Below are 27,261 nucleotides of genomic sequence, written 5' to 3'. Positions count from 1 at the left end.
TTACTTTAGCCTCTTATAAAATAAAATGCAATATATTTCTGAATGTACAAATCTAATATTTTTGTAAGAAAAAATCAAAAGCGTCACACATACTAATGAATTGATTTGGTTATTAACCATTTATGGTACCAACTCATAATAAATAATTATTAATCACTACGTGCATGACTCTAAATTAGTTATATAATTAATAGAAAAAATATACTTACGTTGCACCGGGTTAAATTAATTTTAATGGTATAAAATAAAATAAACTTTAAAAACAAATTTTGAAAATAAATTGTGCGGGTCAATATACAATTGATTTTAAAAGCAGGAGGAAACTTATAAGATATGGTCAACATCATAAAATATGGTGAACATCATAAACAAATAAATAAGATGAGTTGTCTTTTAACAACAAAGCTACACCTGTTATGACATTTTCAACTAAGTTTACTAGTCATACTCCCTTTGATTTTTCATTTAATAGAATTATTAATTTTATTTCAAACAATACACAATAAAAGCTAATAAAACATTTCAATTTCATTCTTTTTTTTTATTACTGTGAACCGTAGCGAGTGGCGGTGGTATCGGATTTGAAACAAAACTATGTTTTTATAAAATTATACGGATCTATATGAAAGAGTAAATCAAGACCTAGAGGGGGGTGAATGGGCTATTAAAAATTAAACAAAAAAAAGCAGAAGTTGAAACTTTCGGAAGTTCCGGTCAGAGCTTCGGAATTTCTAGCCTTCGGAAGTTCCGGTGACTTTCGAAACTTCCGACGGCATAGGATCTAGAAAAAAAAAATGAGTGGATCACCAAAGCACAAACTAGTAAACTACCTTCAAACTTTGCACAATCAGCAATTATAGCACGTGGGACAACCAAAAGCAAAGCTCGAAACACAAGTTAGAGAAATTTTACCACAAGTATACACGGAGAGTTTGTACTGAAGTTCCAATCCTTGAGGGGATTGTACTCTCCGTTGAGGAGCTCAACTTGAGCCGGGTTTCCACAACCCTTTCCTCGGGGTTTCACTTATGCGCTCCTCCTCACTCAAGGTGTCTCTTCTCTTGCGGAGGTGAGACCCAACCTTCACAAACGTTTTCCCGGCGCACCACAAGAGCTTTGTATGGCTTAATAAATGACGCATAGCCGTCTAGGTGTCCTTAACCACCAAGAGTAACAAGCTTGCAAGAAGTTCTTGGGGATGAATCTAGTGCTCAAGAAATTTCTTCACGAAGTCAACACCAAGCACTCAAACCAACTCAAATCCATAGTCTCACACACACAAAATCCAAATCACTTAGATCCGTGTAGAGGAGGAAGTGAGGAAGCAAGGCTCAAAGTGAATTTCAAGAAATGCAAGCCAAGAGCATAAAGATGAGCAAATGAATCGGCAACCCTAGCTTGGGGTGGGGGGAGGGGGTATTTATACCCCACTTATTTTAAGACCGTTGGGGGCAAAAGATGCTTTCTTCGGAAGTTTCATTCTGTTTAAAATAACAGCCCCCAACACTATAAAAATTCAAAGTCAACTGTGAAAAATCAAGTCTTTGGAAGTTCCGGTCACAACCTTCGGAACTTCCGTGAACCATACAGTATCAAAGTCGATTTTCTTCGGAACTTCCGAAAGTCTTCTTCGGAACTTTCATGAATCTTACATTACCGAAACCGATTTTCTTCGAAACTTCCGAAGCTCTCTTCAAAGCTTCCGTAATTCATACAGAACCGAATTCTGCCATCTTCGGAACTTTCATAAATTCCAGCACAACTTCAAAAGGAGAGTAAGAGATGCACTTCAAAAATATTTACGAGCACTGGATTCATTTCTAGAATTCGTTTGCGCATCCCTCTTTATAGCACGACATTTCTAGTTGACTCAAACTTAAAAATAAGCACACACACCAACACGAATATACCGGTTTTCTTCTCTTTTCCACGTGGGCAGCGCAACAACAAACTTTCTCTTGAGTACTAGATATACCTTCACAATCTCAGACAATTCATTAGTCCTAATCATTTGATTGTCATTAATCACCAAAATAAATTAGGGGCCTAGATGCACTTTCAATCTTCCCCTTTTTGGTGATCGATGACAACCACTTGATTCACACAAGATAAATGAATAAATTTAGTGAAATTTTGACACAAGGTAAAGATTGAGCTCCCCCTGAGATATGCATTATATGCATAGGGTAGCTCCCCCTTACACCTTGCATCTCCAATCAAGGCACAAAAGTGAACAAGCATATGGGTAATAATTAAGATAGCACACTCACATAGATAGATTACATCACATCATCCATCACATAGTCTTAAACCAGAAAGTAACCAACATTGTTCCACGACATAAGCAAAGTAAATATGCGATGTGATGCGAATAGTTCAATGCAATGCAAATAGTTCAAATATTCCAACCAACTCGAGACTAGGATAAAGATAGATTACTTCTCCCCTTTGGCATAGAGACACCAAAAAGAAAAGAGGTGAGAGAATATGGTGAGGACTCAGTGGTGGGGAGCGTGTGTGTCTTGATCAAACTCCCCTTCAAATTCCCATTGCCACACCTCTGGCTCACTCACTTGACCTTCAAACCCAGTGTCAGAATGCTCAATATTGAGGTGCTTATGGATCTACTTGAGCCTCCAAGTATTCTTCTTCCTAGCATTCCTTTCCTTGACTTGGATGTTGTGGTTCGAGGAGCAGATCTTTAGAAACTTCGTAGGAGAGGAGAACTTCTTTTGTACTGAGGCTCTGGAGCGACCCCTAGAGGAGCTATAAATCTTAGTCTCCCTAGAGCCCGCGGCATGCCCTGAACCGCCTGCCTGACTAATTCCTCCTTGAGTCCCCTCATCTCCAGACTGATAGGTGGGCTGATCCAGGCGAAGACCCAACCTAGTATGCTTCACCTCCTTTACAAAAGTAATCCCTGTGACTGTCTCAATCATGACCATTAGCTTAGGTGAGTAGCCCAACCCCTTCCTGTGAGAAACAAAGGTGGTGAAGGTCTCATCCCAGATGAACCTATGAACATTGAAAGTATATCTGTTCATCTTCCACAGAATGTTGCGGGAGTAGGAGTTGATGTGACTAGCATCACTATCCTTAGGCGTTAGCGTCTTCCTCAGCATCCTGTTAAGGTAGATGTATTTGGGCTTGAGCCCCTTAACTGTTCCTAGCACAGGCTACACCCCAGGAATGTACATGCGACTCATAAGTTCATCACTTAGCACATCCTCATTATGAATCGTGTTCTTGTCTGCCATGTTGTAGTTCTCAAAAGCCAAAAGAACTACAAAGTCCTTGTAGTTGATGTTGTACCATCTCCCTTGAGTCATCTAGTGCATTGTATTGTCATCATTGCCCTGAAAATAGACTATGGCATAGAATTGTGCCATAACTTTCTCACGCCAGTCATGCTGAAAGCCCATGATGTCGGTGAGGTACAATCGGTGACAGATGTTGATGATTTTATTCACTACCAGCACATCCAACCTTTGCAGACCATCCTAGTCAATCCATTGCATAGGAATTGTCTTATGTTGCTTAATTAGCCATGATTACAGTCTCATAAAAGTCCTACTAGAACTTGGTCCAAAAGCGACTGTTAGAGACGGTCCTTGGAGCACCAGGTCCACTGTCGCCTCTTGCCCTCTCCACATCATCCTGCCTCTTCTTCCAATTTGTGACATTTCCTCTGCCCCCTTGAGGTCGGTGAATGTACAGGGGACCAACCACGTCCCCTGCTCGATGGCCTAACCTAGAACCATTGAACCGCCGTGTCGGTACCTTTGCTAACGCCCTCTTCTCTGGTAGCCTGCCTCCAAGGTTTACCCTCTCTGTCTAAGGAGCTTCTTCATTGCCTGAGGGTGACCAATCACTGTTAGAAGCATCGTTTGTGGAGGGAGTTCGAGTCCTTGTTCTTTTCCCCCTCTGCTTGTTGAAAAGCTTCTTAGTGGGAGCCATGATCCTTACACACAATCAAGAACAAAGTATTAAGGATGGGAGGACTCTAGGAGTGTAAATCATGAGATGGTGCTCAGGGTTGAACTACCTTCAGAACTTCCGAAGGTGTTCAAACCCGAACCCCAAACCCAAGACTCGCACGATTCAACCGTGGAAATTGTGAATAAGCTCTAGGAAAGTATTCTATAACCACGGATCTAAAATTTTACGAGGCGGAATCCAAAGACATTGTCTCACGGCATGTAGATCCAGAGGAAAATGGAGGAAGAACCAAGAGAAATACCTTGAGACAAAGAATCTAGACCCAACTTGAAGGAAGAGTTCCTCGGAGGTTCCAAACCCGCCTCCAAACCACTTGGAGTGCACGGAAACTCCGAAGAGGCAAGGATCTAACCCTAGGTTTTGGTGGAGAAATGGGACTAGGGTTAAAACCATGGGGGAGAGGTGAAAAGTGAAGAAATTTTCACGTTCCCCATGGCCTCCCTCTATTTATAGTTAGAGGTATCTTCGGAAGTTGCGGTGGTCTCCAGTGGAACTTCCGTCAATGTTATAGAACCGAAACTAGAAGTTTTAGAACCGGAAGTTATGAAGGAAAAAAATGGTTCTGTAAGATTTCTAGAACTTCTAGTCAGCCTGACTAGATCTTTCGAAAATTCTAGGAAGTCCCAAAAAAAAGTTTATTTACGAAAGGAGGACTCAACCAAAAACATTTTGATGACTCGGAGTGAGGATGGTTGAACTATATTGATCTTTTATGAGTATGCAACAAGCTCAAACACACACAAGCATCACAAATTGCAATACAAACAACTTTATGTCATGAATGTTTATGCATGCATTTGACCCTCTCTTGAAGGGCATGTATGAATCTACATAGATTGTGCTAGAGCCACCATTTACACAAAATGGAGCTCCAAAAGCACATAGATTCAATTAATCGACACAAGAGTGACTATTGATCATTCATGAATTGCATAAGCAATTTGTCACAAGGCGCTATGCATCCATGCAAGATATCAAGCCACATTTCGAGAACCCAATATATTTAGCTCATTCCTTGAGACACAAAATCTATTCTCATCTAAGGGCTTGGTAAAAATATCCGTCAATTGTCCCTCGAGAACCCAATATATTTAGCTCATTCCATGAGGCACAACTTCTAGTCGCCCTTGGTGGAGTGATCTCTTAGGAAGTCATGGCGGATGTCTATGTGTTTTGTGCGAGAGTGTTGGACGGAGTTGTTGGCAATTTTGATGGCACTCTCATTGTCACACAGTAAAGGCACTTTTATCACATTTAGGCTATAGTCTTGCAAAGTTTGCTCTATCCAAAGCAATTGAGCACAACAATTGCCGGCCGAAACGTATTCCGCCTCGGCGGTGGATAGGGCGATGGAGTTTTGTTTCCTAGAAGAACGAGAAACAAGGGACCTACTCAAGAATTGGCAAGTACCCGATGTGCTCTTCCTATCCACCTTGCACCTGACATAATCCACATCGGAATAACCAATGAGATTAAATTGGGCACCCTTAGGATACCATAGGCCAAGATTAGGAGTATGAACTATGTATCTAAGGATTCTCTTAACGGCCACAAGGTGACATTCCTTAGGAGCGGCTTGAAATCTTGCACACATACATACGCTAAGCATGATATCTGGCCTAGATGCATAAAGATAGAGCAAGGAGCCAATGATGGAACTGTATACCTTTTGATTGACGTCTTTACCTTGCTCGTTGAGGTCAAGATGCCTGTTTGCTGGTATGGGTGTGCGGGCTGACTTGGCATTCTCCATGTCAAACTTCTTGAGCACGTCTTTGGTGTACATGGTTTCGCAAAGTAAGGTTCCTTCCTTTAATTGCTTGATTTGAAGCCCGAGAAAGAACTTTAATTCACCCATCATTGGTATCTCAAAATGCTTATTCATCATCCTACTAAACTCATCACTAAACCTTTGTTAGTAGAACCAAATATAATGTCATTGACATATATTTGGCATGCAAATAAATCTTTGCCATGTCTTTTAGTAAAGAGAGTAGTATTAGCTTGGCCTATCTCAAAGTCATTTTTCACAATAAAATCACGAAGGCATTGTGAAGTTTGTACACGTGATTGGGGTACTTTGGGTCTTCAAATCCTAGCGGTTGTTCCACATATACCAACTCATTTATAGGGCCATTAAGAAAGGAATTTTTCACATCCATTTGGTATCGCTTGAAATCATGGTTAGTTGCATAAGCAAGCAAAATTCAAATTGATTCAAGTCTAGCAACCGTCGTGAAAGTTTCACCAAAATCGAGTCCCTCAATTTGTGTGAAGCATTGTGCCACTAACCTTGATTTGTTTTGTGTAACAACGTTGTTTTTATCTTGTTTGTTGTGGAAGACCCATTTTGTTTTACTAGTGACCACACTTGATTTCACGTGAAGTTATTGAGATCTTGCATAGCCCTGTTAACGTCAGATTTTGGCAAATAGTCGTTATGGATTGAAACACAACTAAAGACCGAATCGAACAAGAAGGGGCGAATTGGCTGGAGGCAGGAGATTGGAAGCAGCACAAATGCAGCCGATAAAGTCCGAATCGGACAGGAATTGGAGTCCGATTCGGTGTTAGTTTAATTAGGTTTTATCTTAGAGTTTGTTTAAGATTTTTATCTTTAATTAAAGTCCGAATATTACAAGTTGGTTAGTAACGGATTCTTATCTGGATAAGTTAGTTAACACCCGAGGGTATAAATATGTGTGCTCAGGGTCATTATAAATCATCTTCAGATCAATCAACTTTGGTGCATCACCACAAAATCTTCGACTTGCTTGGGCTTTCAACGCGGGGTTTGTCAGCTTCGCAATGTAAGTTTAAGTTTGTCAAAACCCGTCGATCGACTAGAACAAGACTATCTCGGTTAAGTCCGATCTCTTGCCTGGTTGATCGGTGGGCTGAGTTCTATTATTGGTTCATTCTGCTTTGGTTTGAACTGGTAGTAGTTCTCGATCAAGTCCTCACGAGTCCTTCTGCTTAGTTTGCTAGCATGATTCTGGTTCGCTTGATTCTGTCTCAGTTCGGTCCGATCAATCTGGTTGGCTGGGTCCGTGTTATTACATTAGATCGAAGGCTCGTGAGGGTTTATCGCTGCAGTTCTAGCAAGCATTATCCTGAGTAATATGTTGGCTTATTTATTAGGTTCATCGATCTTCATATTTCTATGATTATATCGTGCTAGATTGCATATTGTCTCGGTTAGGTTTGATTTGCGTGCATTTGGTGTGATCTATTTATAGAAATCTGTCCGATCGGCCGGGTTTAATGGAAAAGTTGATAGATTACGCTGGTTTGCTATCGTGTTGCTAGTATGTTGCAATACTATGTGTTGACGTCAAAAATGTGATCTGATGTATCACACACGAAGGCCTGGGAGTCAATCTTAGACAGCTCCAGTGCAGGACCTAAATTCTTAGAATGCGCGGGCGTGCCAGTCAGTTTGATTCTGCAACTGACAAGATGAACGGTTAAACAAGCCGATCGGCTATCGAGCCGATAAGTGGCTAAATGTCCAGCCAATCAGATGTTGATGCTGCAACTGTTAGCCGATAGGATAAACAATCGGCTGTAAAAAGCTTGGATCGGCTAGAACTTGATAGAAATATACTTAAATGAAATATTAGACCAACGTAATCCGCCAACTTACTTATTAATCTTAGTCAATTGGACGAGCCCCTATAACCAGATCGAACTAGACGTACAGAGATTGGACTTAACCAAGACAGTGTGTAGTCGAGCACGATACAATTATAGGAAACATGATGATCGATAAGGCTAATAAATAAACCGACGAATTCCTTGGAATAAACAATGAATCATGTGTTACGATCGGCTAAACCCAACTTGCATGTAATTCTCATGAGCCGATACAACATAAATAACTGCCGATCTAACTAAATCAAGCCGATTGGTATAAAAATAATGCAGTAAAGCAATCGACTATTCTATTGATGTAAATATGATAAGCATGTAGATTGGCAAAAATCATCGGCTATAGATGGCAGACAAACAACCAAAATCTATAAAATACCTAGCCTAGATTGCTAAGAATAATCATAGAAGATCGGACCCAACTGAGACAGTTCAAGATTAAACCTAGCAATATCAGGATAGATACTAAACAGATCTAGATTGCTATTAAGCCAATGAGCCGATGACTGGTAACTTATCGGCTAGTACTCCGATAAAACTATGAGCAAAATACATCAATCTGATATAAACCATCTGATAAACGCAATCTACTAGATTGGACCGAACCGAGACAGTACTAGATTGAATATATGAAACGGCGAATATCAATAGATCACCCAAAGTGGTCAACATGATCAACTCAAGATACCAAAGTAACTCGAGGTAAAACTGATACGATAACTAGCAATCACATGGCTAGATTAGAAGATCAGACCTAACCGAGACAGTCCTAATCTAGTTGATGCGATTACCGTGGCCCGACGGAACGATGGACTTACCCCTCCGCCGGAGATCGAAGCGATGCAGCCCCGCGTCAGGTGCCAAGTCCCACCGAAGTTGAAACCTCAGACAAGAGGGTGGCGATGTGCCGAAATTTGTTGATCTAATTGATGTGTAGATGAAAGCAATGACCCCGTGCATACATATTTATACCCTCGGGTTGAGGCTAGGCCGTGTTGGACACGACATATAACTCCTAACAGATAAAAAGAAATAACAAACTCCTAGATAGATTCTATCTCTAACACACAAGTCCCAATCGGACTCTAACAACCTTAGAGATAAAGGAAAAATCTAAACTAACTCTAATTAACAAATAAAATTAAATTACATGGACTCTAATTATTCCTGAATCTATTTGTAATATTCTAGGTCCAATCGGACTATTTCATATCTCATCTAGACTTCATCGGCTGAATCCGAGTCGTATTCTGCTTGGTCTTCTATCCGATTGGCATGTTTCCTATTTGATTTGGTCTTTAATCACAGTTTAATCTCCAACGGCAAATTACCAAATTCCGGCGTTAACACCATGCTAATTCCACATGTGATGATATTTAGATCTGTACCGTCTTGACTGAGTTCGATCTTCTAGATCTAATGTGATTATATGTGCAGTTAATTATTATTGTTTTATACTAGTAATTGATATAGCATTCCGGTTTATATTCAATTCCGCACTTAGTCTCCTATCAACTGTCGATTTTACATGCGATAAGTGTTGAACCGGTCCAATCGGTTGGTTAATTTTAAGACAGTCTCGGTTGGGTCCGATCTTTTAAGATTAATTGGTTGGTTAGCCTGTTCGCTATTTATCCTGCTGTTGACTCAGCTAATTGAGCATATTTACGTCTATCATCATGAAATTCCTGTAAAGCCGATCGTCTAGTCCATCGGCTAGGGTCCTAGGACGGTATCGGCTATCTGGCCGATAGCGATTGCAAGGTTAACTGTTTTACATGTTATATCTTGTCAGTTACAAGATCAAACTTACTGCCACGCCCAACATTTCTAAGAATTAGGTCCTGCACTGAAGTGGTCTAAGATTAACTCCCAGGCCTACGTGTGTGATCGTTGATTATTATTTTCAGTGTCAACAAGCCCTCACGCAATCGACATATTCAAGTGCCTCTTCCACCCTAAGTGGCTCAATAGAGAAAACAAACGAGTAATGTTCACAAAAAATTGCAACATGAGATCGAGTTGTTACCCCTCTACTTATGTTACCAAGGATGTTGTCGGTAGGGTGGTCACGATGGATGCTTTGATGAACTCTTGGGTGTGTTACTTATGGTTCATCTTCACGACATTCTTCATCTTGATCATGAATTGTTGGTGATGGAGGTTCTTGCGGTTGCGATGTTGATGGCTCAACATGTGTTGATGAAGAAGGATTATTGCCATTTGACACTTGTGGACTTACATCCCCAATGGCCATCTTTCGAATCGCTTCATAGGGTATCTCTTCTTAATCTAGCACATGAGAGTCAACTTGCTCCTTTTGGGAGCTTTTAGTTTCGTCAAACGTTACATCGCGCGCGATTTCAACAACACCGAAGGTCTTGTTGAAAACACGGTTGCACACGAGTTTGATGCACACGAGTTTGTTGAAAACACGGTTGTTACCAGTAAGAAGCTCATAAGATGTCTTCTTTAGGAGACGATGGAGATACAACCGGTTGATGGGTGACATGCGGTGTTGACGGCTTCGGCCCAAAACCGATCCGACGTCTTGTATTCGTCTAGCATGTTCCTCACCATCTCTATAAATGTTCTATTCTTTTGCACTACTACACCATTTTGTTGTGGGGTGTAGGGAGCGGAGAACTCATGCTTGATGCCTTTATAATCAAGGTATTCTTCAATGTTAGTGTTTTTGAGTTCACCTTTATTGTTGTTTTGAATTTGCTTGATCTTGATAAGGAAATTTACCAAATTTTGGTGTTAATAGCTGCATCTTGCATGACGGGTTCCTCAACTCATCGCAGTATTGGTTCTCATGTTGGTGTTTGGCTTTGTCTTCAAGTTGCTTGCGTTCATCTTCTTGCCTCCGTTCTTCGGCCAGCTTGATCACTTGTTCCTCCTAGCACATCCTCTTGGCTTCATGTATTGATACTCGTGTGTAGGGCTCAGGCTCGCTTGGCTCAGCTCGGCTTGAATCTTAAACGAGCCGAGCCCGAGCCTTGGTTTTAGCTCGTTTGTGAACCGAGCCGAGCCCGAGCCAACTCGCGAGTGGCTAACGAGCTAAATAGGCTCGGTTTGAAGATAGACTTCTGGCTAAAACCAATGAAATATCGACTTATACTGTGAATCCAAAATAATGTTGAGCGTTCAAAAATTTTACAGTTGCATGACGAATCTTGATATTACATTCTTGAAACATTTTCATCCTAAGATTGCACATCTGTAATTGTTTTGTTCAAGGGGAGATGCTCACTGGACCAGCAACAACTTTGTTCATGTATGAAATATCTACCATGCTTAATCTTCTAGCACATTTCAGATTGTCAAATACATGCTACTAGCAAAGCTCACGAGCCGGCTTGAGCGGAAACACCAGCCGAGCTGAGCCTCATGCGTAGCTCGGTTGGAGTACCAAGCCAAGCCGAGCCAGGCTTGGCTCAGCTCGTTAACACCCCTACTCGTGTGGTGGTGAAGATTCCCTAGGGGAACAAAGCTTCCCAAGCTGTTGTAGGTATATGTTGTTGCGAATTGGGTAGTCGGGTCATTCTTGACATTAATCCCGACTGGCACAGGTGCTGACTCCAGGAGATTACGACTCTATGTGGTGAGATCCAAATTGGATCTCATCTTCGATTGGATTCGTGTTGTCTGGTACAAAGTGGCACACCGTCTCCTCAGACTCAGATGACTTCGAATCTATGAAGTAGGGTGCACCATACTGATTGGTGAGAAGTATGATGCTGCTGAACTTGAAAGTTCCCCAGGGGCAAATTTTGTCTTTGTGATGTTCGAGTTTGGGTCCATCGATCTCATCGTAACATTTGAAATAGAAACTCTACCTGGCACGCCAGCTATCAATGATCAAGATTGGCAGTAATATATGGGGAGGCTAACGAGGTGCAAAGATCGATGGTTAGATGAAGACATGGGGTTACCCAGCTTTAGGCTAGCTTTAGATATGCGAGATAATACCCTACTCCTGCTTGGTGATTGTATGTGGTTGAATATGTGGGTGTCCCCTAGGGGGTGCCCCGGTTCCCTTTATATAGTGGAGGATATGGCTTATAGATACAGTTATAATCAAATTAGAGTAAGATCTACCTAGCCCAGATACGGTAGGGTCCAGTACTCTCGGTAAATATTACCAAACTCCAAACTGAGCTAGTACAAGATAATGTTACCTTCTTCGTATGGTACCCCTTCCCTATACGGATACATACAGGTTAAGGATACCTCTGGTACGGGTATCCCACAACTCTATTAGAGGTGTTATTGCTGATGGTGATGTAAAGATATGTTATATAAGTACTCATGATAACCAAGATGATATGATGACAAAGTCAGTTCCTTCTATTAAGTTTGAGCTTTACTCAAGCTTGGTTGGTCTTACGGTATCATTCTTCGAGACTATTTGGCACGCAGTCAATTTGACCAATGAGGTGTTTATTGGATTGATGTTTTTAATGCTACAAAAGGAAATTCATGTCAATGTGGAGATTGTTAATTATGTTATCCTAATTTGACTAGAATTCTATATTCACATTAGTTTCCTATTAGGGTTTTCCCAGTCGTTAACTACTGGGAGTAGGATTAGTTTTCTATTAGGATTCTCCTAGTCTTTTGCTATTAGGACTATGTGATTTCGTCTTATATATACTCTTGTAAACCGCAGGGGAAGAGAATAGGTTCTCGTTATTATTTCCATCCGTTTTGTATCAATTCATAGTAGTGAGTTTTGTAGATTGGTGCTTGTGGTTTTTTCCTATAAGGGTTTTCATGTTAAATCTATGTCTTGGTTGTGCATGTATTTTCATAACATGTATTTGGCTTTTGGGAAAATTATACACATCCCTAACAGTGTTCGCTCGGCCTTGGCTTATTACTAGCCTGCCCGTGTGCACTATTGATTGTCACTTCAAAACGTGTTCCCATTTCATCACCAACTTCAAAGACATGTTTGCATGTTCTGGGGCCATACAGGATGCCTACCAGATCATGCACAGTGACACCAAATCCTTCTTTGAATAAATTTGATGCTTCGTCGATAAGCGTGACAACATCCCTAGTGCCACGGACATTGAAGTGATGCTACTTTCTACAGTGGAGTAAAGAATGCCAATTTCATCAAGAAATGGTCACACAAGCATCGAAAAGATGTCCGACATGTGTTTAATCAACCTAACAAGTATGCCAATTTTGTAGGGAGGCCTAGCCTCCCACTTTGGTAAACCGACCAAGAAAGCCAAAGAGTTACCTAAACCGAATAATGGCAAGGTCCAAAAGGATAGACAATGCCTCTATCATACCATTTCCAATCAGTCCTCCCCACCCATGGCCCTCCTCTGCTCCATCGGTCCTTCCCCATCGGTGGTGCTCGGCCTTTCCTCCTCCCGTACCGGTGGCTTCCAGCATGAGACTAGGAGCCAAATCTGGTGCTGGCAGGCCTCGAGAGCACAGATCTGCCAGCCGGGCCTCAAAAGCATCGATCTAGAGGTGGCCCTGACTTAGGTGGATTGTGTAGCCATGACAGCAGATCAAGCAGCTGCAGTGAGTATTGGATTTGGCCTTGGTGGTTGCAGGGAGCGGCAGTAATCCTCTACGTTGACTCCTTTGTTTCACATATGCACAGTGACGATAGAGCTTGGGAGGCCCCATGATGGACAGCGAGGATCGCCTCCTCCACCGCATCCATGGCCAATGATGACACAACCTCTTGAAACAATAACCTAGCAGCGGTGTTGTGCAGGTAGCTGATGATTTTTTAAGGGTACGAGACTATGAGAGCCTAGAATGAAATGGGCCTAATTGTTTCAACTAGACTCAAACTAGGGGTGGATACCGAGACAGCTCGGCTTGATTTAGCTCGTTAAAATAACGAGCTAGCTTGGCTTGGCTCGACTCGTGGGAAAGCTCAGGCTAGCTCGTTAGGCTCGCGAACTAATCCCTATAAAATTGGCCCCAAACAATTTTGCAGCAAGTTATACAAGCAAAAACACAAACAAGGATGCAAACCATATGTACAACCACAGTCTAGTAGTTCACAGATGGCAGTCCACAGATGACAGATTGACAGACCATAGTCCATAGTGTTAGTGTACACAGAAGTGACTCAAGACTCAAGTGACAGAAGCACAAGCCACAGTTCAACACTTCACAGAAATACAGAATCACACACATCCACACTTTAGTACATCAAATTTATTTAGTAAAGTTGCAGCTTGCAACGTAGAAAGGGCACATGTCCATGATGGCCAACTTCTGAATTTCAGCAGCAACAGCAAGCCATCATTTCTCCCTTTCCCAAGAACAACATGGATGAATGGATGATCAGATATTCAGATAGCAAAATGATATGTCATAACTCATAAAGCAACATTGAAAACAACAATTTTCTACAATTATAAGGCCTTATCACTTTATATCACACAATTGAAATATTTATAAACCATGAAGAGGCAGCACATTACATTATCTACATTATCTGTCCTTATCACTGTATTTCAGGCAGCACAGTGCATTATATACATGACTAGATACTACAAGTTGGCAATAGGCAGTAAATAAGTTGAATATATACTTAGTTGCTTGCCACCACACAATTTGGGAACTCCACTATTTCAATGTCATCATCTCCATCTTCTCCCTGTCAAAACAGTCCAAAGTGAACAATTTATACAGAAGACTTGACACAATAAAGAAGCATAAATAATCATTACATTACGTACCACCAAAGCCTGAACTCTTTCTGGCTTCAAAGAACTACGGTAGTCATCAAGAATTCTTCCCCCGGTGCTAAAAGTGGACTCTGATGACACACTGCTAGCTGGAATAGCCAAGAACCTCTTTGCCATGTTGGATACAACAGGAAACCTATGGGCATTTACCTCCAATAATTAAGTTGAATGTGTTATCATCAAGGGGAACATTTGGTTCATCTAGATAGATGAGTAACTCAGATTTTGAGGATTCCTTAGCATTTGATTGCAAAAAGGATTGGAAACCACTTGGAATAATTGAAGCCAATGAGGTGGTCGTAGAGCTTGAGGATGAGGCAGAGAGCCCAGTGTGTGTGTTGTTCCCACCTTGGTTGTGGCGACATATCGCCTCATACTTATTGTACAGTTTTTCCATCTCAGCAGTTATGGCTGCAACCTTTGTTACACACCTTATCTCATCAAAAAACTCACTAAAGCACCACTTAATGTACCTCATTTTGAACCTAGGGTCAAGGATTGTAGCAATAATCATGATATTGTTTGTGTTCTCCAAATATTTACAGAACTTTTCCAACATTGCATCAGCCATAGCCACTAGCAAAACATCATTAGGATCAGGTTCATAGTGTCCAGACTGCTACCCAAGCCTTGCAGCTTCTATCAGTGCAGAATTTGCTTGTGTTTTAGAAGCTAATATTGCAATCTTAACTTTAGCTATGTAAGGATAGAAAACATTGGCAGTGGGGTAGGTTGACCCTGAAAAGGCAGTGGTTGCACCAGCCATTGTTCCTAAGGCCTTGTTTAGTTCCCAAAATTTTTTTCCAAAAACATCACATCGAATTTTTGGACACCTAAATAAAACATTAAACATAGATGAACCAAAAAATTAATTACACAGTTATGAAAGAAATCTTGAGACGAATCTTTTGAGCCTAATTAGTCCATAAGCCATAAGTGCTATAGTAACCAACATGTGCTAATGACGGATTAATTAGGCTTAAAAGATTCGTCTCGCGGTTTTCAGGCTAGCTGTAAAATTCGTTTTTTCATTTGTGTCCGAAAACCCCTTCCGACATCCAATCAAACATTTGACGTGACACATCTCCCAAAAATTTTCTCAATCTAAACACCCCCTAAGATTGGCTGAATTTTGTCAAATACATCCCATTCAGATTGTATAGGTAGCCACTCATACTTGGTGTCTGTTTCAGCATAATAATCAAATGCATTTCTATACTCAATGCCTGTCTCTAGCATCCTGTAGGTTGAACTCCACCTTGTTTTAACATCAAGAGACAACCCTCTTCCAACTCTAATAGAATAACTGTTACACACTCCAACAAATTTGTACATACGAGCTGGAGACTTCTTAAAATACTTCACAGTGTTCCTAAGATTGCTTATCAAAGGTTGAATTGGTTGCAGGCCATCATTAACCACCAAACTGACTATATGGGCAGCACAATGAACATGGAAATAATCTGGATCAAACTGTGATTTTTTTCTAGCAGCAAGCTTGGACTTCAAATTTGAAACAACGGTGTCATTGTTGGAAGCGTTATCAAGGGTTATTGTCATGACCTTATCTTCTATTTTCCAATCAACCAAGCAATCAAAAATGGCTTGAGCTATCACAATACCAGTGTGAGGAGGGTCCACCTCAACAAAGTTTAAGACACGACATTGCAAAACCCAATCAACATCTATGTAATGAGCCACCAAACACATATACCGAAGGTTTTGATTGGATGTCCAAATATATGTAGTTAAACTTATGGTCTCAGCCTCCCTAAGAACTTTTCTGAGTTGCTTCTTTTCAGATTCATAAAATTTCATGCATTCATTTTTTATAGCCTTTCTACCAAGTAATTCATAGTTACTATTCATCCACTTCATTAAGGCATTAAACCCTTTATGCTCAACTATCCTAAATGGGTAATCATGTTGAATTATCATACGGGCAATCAAAAGTTTTGTGTGATCATGATCATACTCAGTAGGATGCACAACCATAGAACCATCAACTGAAGGAAAATCAAGTGTACCTTGAGCTTTAGCCTTTGCAAGCTTGTTCAGATATATTGTGCACTTGTCTAAGTGACGATTCAGTGTTGTAGTGGTTCCCCCAGGGTGATATCCATAGCTGTGATGACAAAACCTGCACTTTGCCTTACATTCCATCTTCCCTTTCTCCCTCTTGGAGGGAACATTGATCACCTTGAAATATTTCCAGCAACCAGCACGCTTTCCTCTTGTTACCTTGCCCTTGGAAGGAGATAGTGAAATACTTCCCTTGGTCCTTTTTGCACCTCGCTTACGAGACTTTGACTTCTCTTCTCCATCATCTCCCTCACTACCGCTTCTTGAAGAAGGTAGGCTCATCGACATCTCATCATTCATGTCAAAGCTGTTCTCTTCATCCTCTCCTTCATCTGGCACGACTACCATGTCCATTTCCTGCGCAAATTATTTTTCATACACAAACCCACACAAGCTGATTACTAGCTGGTAGCTGTTAGCTATCTTAGTAGTTGGAAGTAGTAACTACTAACTAGTAGGCACAAATATGCAATTTTTCATTCAAAGGCTCAAAGCTAAATGCAAATTCAAGGCTAAATAATTTTAGATGGAGCACATAACTATATCATCAGACCACAGACATGGAGACATCGAGACATACCACAGATTCATTCAAAGGCACAAACCACAAACATGGAGAGTGGAGACAGATAAATATAATGATTCATTCAAAGGCACAAACCACAAAGGCTTTGCAACTTGCATACATACCACAGACATGGAGACATTAGCTCGTGATGTTGATTCCAGCGGCTGTGCTCCTGGTGCTCCAATTGCTGTTCCAGAACCTCGACTGCGGCCAACATTGCTTGGAGCAATCCGTGCAGAGCGTGTACATGTCGCTGCACCTGCCGACGAGGATGGCGTCACACTCGCGCATTTGCTCGGGGATGGTGGTCGAGGTCCTTCACCTTGAGGCGCCAGCTCCATTCAGAGTTTCGGACAACCGACGGAGGCGGCGCGCCAACAGCGGAGGGGGGAGAGCCGGTGGCAGAGCTGGGGGCTTGGTCCCCTCGGACACCCGGCAGCGGAGGCGGGGCGCCGGCAGCCGAGGGGGAGCGCCGACAGCGGAGGCGGCAGGGCTTGGGGCCTGGCCGCCTCGAACAGCCGGCGGCGGAGACGGGGCGCCGGCAGCGGAGATGGAGCGCTGGCAGCGGAGGCGGCAGGGCTTGGGTGGCCGCCTGGGAGAGCCGGCGGCGCACCGGCGGCGGAGTTGGCCGGTGGGAGATCCGGTGGCGTCGCTGCCTGCTGTGCCTGTGTGTCGCACACACGAGGCCGAGAGGGAAAGAGACGAGGGCGGCGGCGTGAGTGCATTGGTGGCTTGGTGCGTGACTGCGTGAGTGCTAGGGTTTACCTTCGTGGCTGCGTGAAGCGTTGGGCCGTAGCCTGTGGGCCGGTGGAGGGTGGACTGTGGAGTGTGGTATATGCTCAGGCTCTTAAGGCTCATGAGTAGAGCTGGCTCGTTATCTCTAACAAGCTAAAATATCAGCTCGGCTCGTTAAAAAAATAGAACGAGTCGAGTCGAGCCGAGCCGAGCTTGTCGTGAGTCAAGCGAGCTAACGAGTCACGAGTTTTCTGTCCACCCATAACTCAAACATATATGCATACACCTTCATAAAGGAAAATTTGACAAGAGTGGCATAAAACTAAGAAACATCCAGTTGTTACACCCACTACCAAATAAGCACATAAAAGCGCCTAGACATTAGGGTCAGTTTCCAAGCAAATGAAGTTTTAGAAACACAATTCTTTATTGGTTCAAAACAGCTCCAAGCTCCATTGTTTTTAATAAAGAAAACAGGTCCAAGAAATATTGACATCTACTTCATGCACTTTCCTCACTGTAATATCATGCTAGTAGAATATGTTCCTTTGAATAGGGCTACCTCTTGTAGAGTGACATGACCGAACAGATTGTCTGCATGAGAGTGGCGACAAGCAAAATGAAGGCGACAAGAAGGGAAATGAACACCCATGGGTTACTGAAATAGGTGTGCAAGAGGCTCGCCCACCATCTGTTCCAGGGCTTGCTGCAGTGCGCGTTCACTTGTCGGTACAGGTTGTTGAGGCGGCTGGATAGGCCCATCACCGCCACCTTGTTGATAGTGTTGTTGAAAAGCTTGGCCACTTCTTCGTCACTCCCTAGCGCGCTCCTGAGGATGTGCCTGGATTTTAGTAGCGCCACGTCCTCTGCCGTGTCGACGATGTTGTCCATGAAGAAGACGAACGCGGTGACGTTGTTCCCGGCCTCCGGGTGGAGCTGCTCCAGCGCCATTAGGTTGAGCAGCAGTTTCTCGCTGGAGTTGTCCACCGAGATCGCTGGCATGGTCAGCACACCACGCTCGAATTGGACGCCCTGGAGGTTGTCGCCATTGCTTTTTCTGAGCTCGAAATGGACCCTAGCCTCATGGAGCTGCACCGCCGACGGCATGAACACCTCTTGCCTCTGCGTCCATGTGTAGTCCTGACCGACTCCGCAGAAGCTTTTGTGGAAAATGTCGAGGGGGTGGAGGCCCAATGTCACACCTGGAGTTTTGTCCTAAGCCTAAAATCGTAAAAAGAAATTCGTAAATAATAATTGGCTTAATTAACTCAGGAAAAATCCCTCTAAAAGAACTCAATTTAATTAAATCGAGGATCGCAAATCAATTAACAGGATTTAAACTCAAATTGCAGAAGTATAAAATTCGGCTAAACAAATTAATTTAAAACCCGGCAAAAGTGGGGCTTTCCTTTTTCCCTCCTTTTTCCTTTCTTTTTCCCTTCCTTCTCAAATTGGGCCGAAGTCCAATTTTCCTCCCTTCCTTTTCTTTTTCCTTTTTCTTTTTCCTCTCCTTCTTCCCGGGCCGGCCCAGCCGAGCCGGCCCATCTTCCCGCTCGGCCGGCCCAGCTGACCGGCCTCCTCCCCGCGCGCGCTCCCTAGCGCCTGGGCCGCCGCCTCGGCCCAGCTCGCCCGCGCCGCGCCCGCGAAGTCCGTTGCCACCTCCCTCCTCCCTCGTGCCACTGACAGGTGGGACCCACCTGTCAGCGACCGCGCCAGCTCGCCCGCGCCCGCGCCGGCCGCGTCCGAGCCGGACGCCGCGCCGCCACTGCAACCACCGCCGCAACTGCCGCCGCTGAGTTCTCGCCGCGCCCGACTCGGTCTCCAACCTCCGCCCCGCCCAAGCCGGCCTCCCCGCACTATAAATCCCCACCGCCGCCGCGCCGTCGCCCACTTTTTCCTCTCCGCCCGATCCGCTGCCACGCTGCCCCGTCGTCGCCGCCGTTCGATCTCGTTGTCGGACGCCCTTCGTCGCCGTCCAGCCGTGTCATCACATCCGCCTCGCCGTCGCTGACTGGTTGCCGCCCCTGTCGTCGCCGGTGAGCATCCCCAGCGCCGCGCATTCTCCCGCCACCCGGTCGCCGCCGCGCCCGACCTCCTCACCGTCGCCGAGTGATCTCCGCCGCCATCGCCGATCGACTGCGCCTACCCGCATCACCACCACTGCCTCGACCTCACCAACTCAACCGCACGGTCGCCGCCGCCGGTGAGCGTCTCCTTCCTCCTCCCCTCTCTCTTTTCCTTCCCGGCCGACCGCCACCGAGCCGCACGCCGTCATCGGACGTGTGCGGAGCTCGTCGTCGCCGCCGCCCGCTGCTGTCGTCGTCGCCTTCGCGACTCCGACGTCAAGCCGCCGCCACCCGCGCCCGTCCACGCCCGCGCTCGTCGCCCGGTCGTCATCGCCGCGCCAGTCCATCACTGTCGCTTTGCCCAGTTGCGCCGCGTGCGCCGCTGCCTCGGTCATGCGCCACGCGCCGTCGCCGGACGCCGGTCGTCACCGTCGCGCCGTCGCCGCCGTGCCGTGCGCCGTCGTCGAGCGCCGCCGCCGGCTGCCGCCATCGGCCGAGCCGCTCTCCCCACTCCCCTCTCTGTTTCCCTCTCGCCGACCGACAGGCCCCACCCGTCAGCCGCCGCTGCGCCCCTCCTCCCTCTCTCCTCCCGGGCCCACCTGTCAGCCTCTCCTCTCCCCTCTCTCCCACCGACAGGTGACTCTCACCCGTCAGCGCCTCCTCTCTCCTCGCTGACGTCAGCAGCCCCATTAATTGCGCAATAATTGATTTAGGATTTTTCTGTTTAGTTAAAAAACCCAGAAAACTTATAAAATTCATAAGTAATTCATCTAGTCTCCGTTTAGGTCCATTCAAATTTCATTAAATTCATAAAATTGTCAAGAATCCATTAAAAATACTTTCTTTTGTTGTTTCAGTAGAGTTTGTGCCTGTTTTATTTATTTTTGTGCTTGGTCGCTTAGATTCGGACCCCACCGAAGAGCCGGTTTACTTCGAGATCGTCGCCGAAGTACCCCAGGGGCCAGAGCAAGGCAAGTGGCACTCATCTTTGATCATATTGAACCCATTATTGCAAAGTTCCCGCTTTCTTTATTCAAATATGCATTGTTTTAACTAAAGTATTTTACTGTATTTATTCTTTCGGGTAAACCTTATTATTATGCCGTTGTTTATCCAACTTTATTCATTGCTAGACCAGGGGTAACTAGATTTGAGTTAGGCTTAGGTTAACGCTTAGCCGTGCTTAGAAAAAGTAGCTCATGGAATCACCTTTAATCATGCTTAGTTTTAAATAGCGGTAATAATGATTCATTACCCCGTTCGGGTTAATGTCAACTAAAATATTGATACTGGTGGGCTGTGGGTGCATGGTTTTGAGTGTCGCACCCATGGCAATTAAGGACCGGTTTATGGGAAACCCTGAAAGTAATTAAGTGCTAACCACATGCTGAAATGGGTAAGGTGGGATTTGAAGCATGGCTTCGAACTATTTGACGTACCGAGGCAAGGGTAGGCGTGATGGAGTATGGACGGGCAATCGTGGTGTAACGAAAGCCTCTGCTGCTTCCGGATCTACCAAGGCACAAGAGGGGACTGCCCGACTTGGTGTAAAGGAGGGGGTGAAACCTGAAGTGCGGTGCGATTAAATAGGGAGGGTTGTGTGACGGGTCCTATCAAGGTCTCCTTTCCGGTATACCATAGTGGTATGTCGGCGCACGTTCAAGTGTAGTGGAGTCGTGTCTTGTGGCTACAGTAGTACACCTCTGATCAGAGTATAACCTATTCGAATAGCCGTGCCCACGGTTACGGGCGAACTCCCAGCTTCACTGTGATTAGTGAACCTTTAATAACTTGAGTAAACTGGTTTTCACTCGGGACTACTGCAACGTGGTGTAACATTGAGTAGTGGTTGGGCCTGTTGCAACGTGGTGTAACGTTGGACAGTGTTGTGGTATTTTATAACTGTTATTTACTTACCTTTTATTGTATTCAATTATCTTTATTCATTTTTAATCTCTGTTATTTGTTTAACTGCTGTTTTATTGCAACTAACCCTAGCCTGCCCTTGATGATCCCTATGCATCATGTATTACCCTCTTTTCCGTGTTACTTGTTGAGTACGGTGGTTTGTACTTAGCCTTGCTTAACTTTCCCCTCCAGAGCTGGAAGTCGAGTCCGATGGAGGTGTCTCTCAGGAGTGAGCTGGTCTACCGTCGAAGCTTTGCCTGTGGACGGGAGCCGTACCTGCTGGAGCTAGTCCACCTTTTCTTTCCGCTGCATTTCCGCTAGAATAAGTGTTATTTTCAGTTGTTTCTAAGAACGATGGTTATGTAATCAACATTGTCTTTTTGTGTACCCTGGCTGGTCCTGGACAGGGATTTAATACACAATTAAGTTCAGAAATTCGTGTGAGTAATTTCTGGGCGTGACACCCAGCTTGTTAGAGCCAACCATATCGAGGCGCCCTAGGAAATCAAGAACCATGTTGTTCACCTGTTCATCATTCTGTACGTACCCATGCATCAATTGAAACACATAGCGAGATATATGTCAGGATCAGTGAACAACCGTTATACATATGAATACTTATTAGAAAATTAATCATTTTCATATCTGGAATCATGTGTGTGCAACGGAGGTAATTAGTTATACTGAACAATTGATTCACATGTTGGTTTTCAGGCATACTCAGCTTTGACATTCTACTGATACATACGTGGACATGCTGTCAGAGTAGAACCAGTTTGAAAGAGCTTTGGACAAGACATGAGAGTCATATGTGCGGAAGGATGACAAACATTGAGAGTCATATGTGCGGAAGGATGACAAACATGATAAAAAGCAAGTCTTACTCATAAGTACGACTTCTCGGTCTAACCGGAGTTATGTGTGGATATCATGTATGTCACCACATGAGAACTTATCCTAGTAGGTGAATACGTTTGACCGTGAGACTTGTCCGTAAGAACCCACGTATTAAACTATTTTCTTTATTTCAGAACTTACTTAATAACCGAAACTTTCACCCTATAGTCAGGATGTGGAAGCTGACGCCTATTGATGTGAGCAATTACAGGGACTAAGTTGTCGCTTTCTTGTTAAATTGTTCCTTTTTTTTAAATGATGTAATCAATCTAAAAGGGTAATTTCACACTAGCAATTATAGGGACTAAGTTTGTAATTGCGACTTGGTTCATACTTTTCTATGTTGTCAACTTTTTTCGATGAATTTTTGTATTATGTGTTGCCTATTAGGCACCTTTCATGTGCTATTCATTTAAATGTCTAACAATACTTTTCTGAACAATGTACAAATGAAGACTTACGATTTATCGAGTCTTGATGGATTGCATAAATTGCTGCATTCAGAGCTTGTTGCTTCTGTGCAGCAGGTATTGTATATTGAGATGCCTATAAAGACTAGAAATCCGAAATTGCAGGATTGTATATTGCAGGCGATATCTGTTTAATGTTTATTGCTGGATGCCTGGATTGTTGTGTGTATTAATGGGATTTATATGTGCTGCTATGTGATATGTTTATGTATTGCTGCTGTTTCCGGATGGCACGAATGGTAACACCTAAGGCCAGCCTAGTTTTACTATTTTATTATTTTCAAAATATATATCCGTAATGGGCTTAGATTAATTAATAACCTTTACCTATACTGCGACTATGAGTAACAGGCTGCGAATACTTGTCACGGTCGTCTTCGTTATATGGCCCGTGACCGATAATGTTACAGTTATAAATCGGTAACAGGCCATCTACACACCTTCATGGTTGGTCGCACAAATATTTGTTACCAATAATATGTGTTACCAATAATATCAATCCATATCAGGCTGTTCACCCATAACTGATATGTTTTGGTTTCCTGTTTCTCCGTCACGGGCATGATACTCGTGGCAGATGTGTAAGATCATAGTCATGATCTATATATTGTGATGAACAGTTGGCTTATAAAGTGACAGAATTTGGTCTGGAAACGGGTATGGTGTTGTGTGAGTGTGTGTAACTAATGTGGGTCAGGTTGCGATATCTGTGCCCGGAAGCGGTTGGTTTGTCTCTATGTGTGCAGGTGACTTGAAGTCAACTATGGTCAATGGCTATTAAGGACCATGACTAGGTTCAGGGAGGAACCGAGGTCGGGATGCCATGTGACATGGTTGGACTGGAGTCGTGATTCTCGAAAGTCAATATCGGTCAACGGCGTTAGGATCGTGACTAAGCTCAGGGAGGAGCTAAGGTCCGGACGATCGAGAATGCCGGGTGACGATGTTGAATACGAGATGACACATGGTGTAGGAACACCGTGTGAGGTGGAATCGTAACGGGCTTCACATGTTGCTTGTGTAAGCGCCAAAAAATCGCGAAGTAAATTGGATAAGAAAAAAAAAAGAGAAAGTTGCTACATGAATCGGATCGCTACAGTAGCGCGGCACTGTAGCAAACGGGTTCAAGCACTGCAGCGAACCGGATCGGATTACTGTAGCGGACCCGGAATACTGTAGCAAATCGGGATACTGTAGCGGATACTTTACTGTAGCACCGAGATTTGGTTTTGGATTCTAATTGGAGATAATTTTGGAGATGAGTCCTACTAGGTTAAGGAGTCTGATTCCTAGTCAGAGAAAGATTTTGTTGTATAAATAGGTACCGAGGGTATGCTCCCTGTGTGCTTTTGGAGATTTAGAATTAGAAAATTAGAGTTGAATAGTTGTTGATTCTAGATCAATAATTTTGAGAGGAATGCTGTTGTTGCACTTTGTAAATACTAGTTGAAGCAATAAAGTTGAGAGCATTCAATCTACATATTCTGCTTTCATCTACCGGTATTTCTCTGGATCTCGACGATCTGATTGACGGCATAGGAGCAACGCGATCAAGTTAATCTCAGGAGCGGCGTAACCAGATTGGCGGCAAAGGACGGCGTTACCAGAGGTAATCGCAGGAGCGGCTAACCAGAGGTAATCTTTTATTCCGCAAAAGATTTTTGGGTTTTGGTTTTCTCTACCATTCACCCCCTCTGGTAGGTCTGTTTAGCTCTGTTTCGATCCTACAATATACGTTTTGGCCCATGACAGCTAAGGAGTAGCACAGTAGCGTCCATTGGATCTCCCTTCATCGCTTTGCTTTCATACCACTTGCTAAAAATTGGTCCAAAATCACCATCGAAAACAGAATGCGAAAGCATGTGACAGAACATTCAAAATTCAGGACAACACTGAGCCATGATATTTGTTAACGAGGTTGTGTGGTAGACTAATCTGAAGGACAATAATTATTGGAGTATTGCCCGATCTAGCATATCACGGCGTATCCGGCTTTCGGTGACCATCAACCGACAATGTTGCTCACTAGTCATTTCCTCACCTATGTGGTGCATATGGCATCAAAAACAAGAAATGGGTAGGAGAAACATTTTGTCCGGATTAATTTCGTATAGAGAAGGCAAGATTGATCCAAATGACTCAAGGATGAGAGGGCACTACAAAATTAGTTACTGCAAGGTTTTAGCAGCGGTAATAGCTAGGTTAATTTGTACGTTTTAGAAAAGAGGGGTAGAAAACAAACACTCTCTCTATTTTTTTATTTGATACTATCGACTTTTGAGTTTACATTTGATCATTTGTTTTACTTAAGATTTACGATTCGATTATTACTATGGAAATTTGAGCATGACTTATAATTTTACATAACTATTTAGTAATTTTAAAATAGATAAATGGTGAAACCTATATCCAGGCCTCGGTGGCGTGAAATAAAAAAAGTAGAGGGGAGTATATAATTACCGGAGTCGTCCCGTGCTGAACAGCCAGAAGCCTCTGGAGGAGAAGCAGAGGCAGCTGGTTCTCCATCAAGAGGACGTCAGAGCGCATCACCTCCATGAGGTACAGGTAGCCGTGCTCGCTGAAGACGGGGTCGTTGGTCGGGTAATCCCCACGCAGCATCCCTCCGAGCTTGTTCATCCGCATCAGCTCCACCACAAAGCACCCGTCGGTCACCATCACCTGTACGAACCTCGCCGTCACCGCTCTTCCTCCTCCTCCTGATCCTGCTCTCCACTCCTCGCCGATGTCCTCGTAGGCGTCCTCCAGCCGCTGGGCCACCGCCTCGACGGCCGCCACGAATGCCCGCACCGGCTTGCCGCTGCGCTTCGCCATGTGCAGCATGGCGCGGCGCTTGTGCGGCTCCATGGGCGCGAGGGCGGCGTCGCCGTGGTGGAAGGGACCCAGCGAGACGAGGAATGGCACGTACGCCCTGCGCCTCGTCACGCCGTTTATCCACTCCGGCACCTTGTAGATGGAGTGCTTGCTCCAAAGCGCCATCTCCGCCGCCGCGTCGGTCTCCCTCTCCATCTTCTCCATCTCCATCACCCAGCTACAGCCATCCTCCATTTCCTTCCGAGCTAGCTCTGAAGCTCTAGCGAGCTATCATGCATATACTAGCTACGTACCCTACTAGTCAAAAACTTGCCAACATAATAACGACACAAATCTTCTGTAGTTTCCCGGTATATATGTATATTGGAGGCGTTGCAATGATAACTAGTACTTGATTTTACAAAGCAACGATCTGTTTTTACTTTAAAAAGCGAGCCATCTTCACGAACACTGCTCCACTTTTAGTCGTGATGTCGTTAATTAGAAAAAAAAAAGATTTGGCGCCATGGACCAAGTGACTTCTTATGTCTCTACCCCCCTCCTGTTGCTGCTCACTTGCTTATATATATGTTATTTTTTGCATAGTGATAATAATCGACCATATACCACTAGTTTATACCTTCTGTTAGAACCAATAGGGCTAACTGAGACATGGATTTTAGCGTGAAATCCTTATAGGAAAAAGGCACAGGAAACTACCAGCAATAACCATTACAAGATAATTATAAAGCACAAGAATAACAACGGGCCAAGGTGCCCTTTCCATACAACTTACGGCGGAGACATATATACAAAGGGCAATCTAAGAGTCTTAATACAAAACAACTAGACTAGTATCCATATGGTATACCGGCCGTATACCATATAATATAAGGATATGTATCTTTAGTCTATGAAATACACATGGTAGAGGAAGGAAGTTGTATATTGACAAGAAAAAGATAAGTAGTACGATCCTGCTACGACTCAACCTATCGGGCAGTGTGTCACATCCTGCCCTCGGCACCACCGTACAAGTGACACCAAGCAGGGTGTGCTATAGGGAATGACAAATTCTCTCCCATAGAATTGCGTCATAGCTACTAGGATATCTTAGGAAACACAATACTGGTATTCACGGTAACGCGATGAATCAGTTCAATGCTAATAAATATATTATCTCTTTATGCAGTTTTCAATAGGCTCGGAACTATAAAATTTAGGAAAAAAAATAGAAGCAGAGGGACTTAGGCCGCATTCGGTGTGGAGGGCTTATCCTGGCACGAAATACGTAGTAATAGATTAGCACATAATTAATTAATTATTAATTATTAAAA

General features: G+C 43.8%; 2 protein-coding genes across 5 annotated transcripts; both read right to left on the bottom strand.

Annotated features, from left to right (window-relative positions):
* Positions 1-13,656: 13,656 nt before the first annotated feature.
* On the bottom strand, positions 13,657-17,754 carry LOC102719057. Of its 4 annotated transcripts, XR_001551507.2 has the most exons (5): positions 17,160-17,754; positions 16,415-16,826; positions 14,379-14,523; positions 14,231-14,296; positions 13,657-13,948 (listed from the first exon to the last, which is right to left on the bottom strand). XR_001551507.2 is itself a non-coding variant. In XM_015842668.2 (4 exons), exons 1-3 carry the CDS (start codon positions 17,376-17,378, stop codon positions 14,405-14,407), a joined length of 750 nt encoding a protein of 249 aa, XP_015698154.1. In that variant the 5' UTR covers positions 17,379-17,754; the 3' UTR covers positions 14,073-14,296; positions 14,379-14,404. The 4 variants fall into 4 exon arrangements, 3 of the variants coding, with proteins under 3 accessions (XP_015698154.1, XP_015698153.1, XP_006663363.1); XM_015842668.2 differs by lacking the exon at positions 13,657-13,948 and having other exon boundaries at positions 14,073-14,296; XM_015842667.2 differs by lacking the exons at positions 13,657-13,948; positions 14,231-14,296 and having other exon boundaries at positions 14,431-14,963.
* Positions 17,755-18,330: 576 nt separating this feature from the next.
* Positions 18,331-26,179, bottom strand: LOC102718782 (UPF0481 protein At3g47200-like). Its single transcript, XM_006663299.2, has 2 exons — positions 25,574-26,179; positions 18,331-18,987 (listed from the first exon to the last, which is right to left on the bottom strand). The coding sequence occupies exons 1-2, from the start codon at positions 26,177-26,179 to the stop codon at positions 18,331-18,333; spliced, it is 1,263 nt and encodes a 420-aa protein (XP_006663362.2).
* Between the last annotated feature and the right edge of the window lie 1,082 nt (positions 26,180-27,261).

The sequence above is a fragment of the Oryza brachyantha genome, chromosome 11 (assembly GCF_000231095.2).
Source record: "Oryza brachyantha chromosome 11, ObraRS2, whole genome shotgun sequence".
Taxonomy (NCBI): Eukaryota; Viridiplantae; Streptophyta; class Magnoliopsida; order Poales; family Poaceae; genus Oryza; species Oryza brachyantha.
This window is presented reverse-complemented; position numbering and strand designations above follow the sequence as displayed.

Bases quoted from the DNA above. Each gene is read 5' to 3' on its own strand.
- LOC102719057 (XM_015842667.2), bottom strand. From the start codon at position 17,378: ATGGAGCTGGCGCCTCAAGGTGAAGGACCTCGACCACCATCCCCGAGC. The intron at 16,827-17,159 runs GTATGTATGCAA...TAATTTGCGCAG, and splicing joins CTAATGTCTCCATGTCTGTG to GAAATGGACATGGTAGTCGT. The intron at 14,964-16,414 runs GTACACTTGATT...ATGTTTTGCTAG, and splicing joins TGCAAAGGCTAAAGCTCAAG to TGGCTATGGCTGATGCAATG.
- LOC102718782 (XM_006663299.2), bottom strand. From the start codon at position 26,179: ATGGAGGATGGCTGTAGCTGGGTGATGGAGATGGAGAAGATGGAGAGG. The intron at 18,988-25,573 runs GTAATTATATAC...TTTTAGGCTTAG, and splicing joins TTCAGCACGGGACGACTCCG to GACAAAACTCCAGGTGTGAC.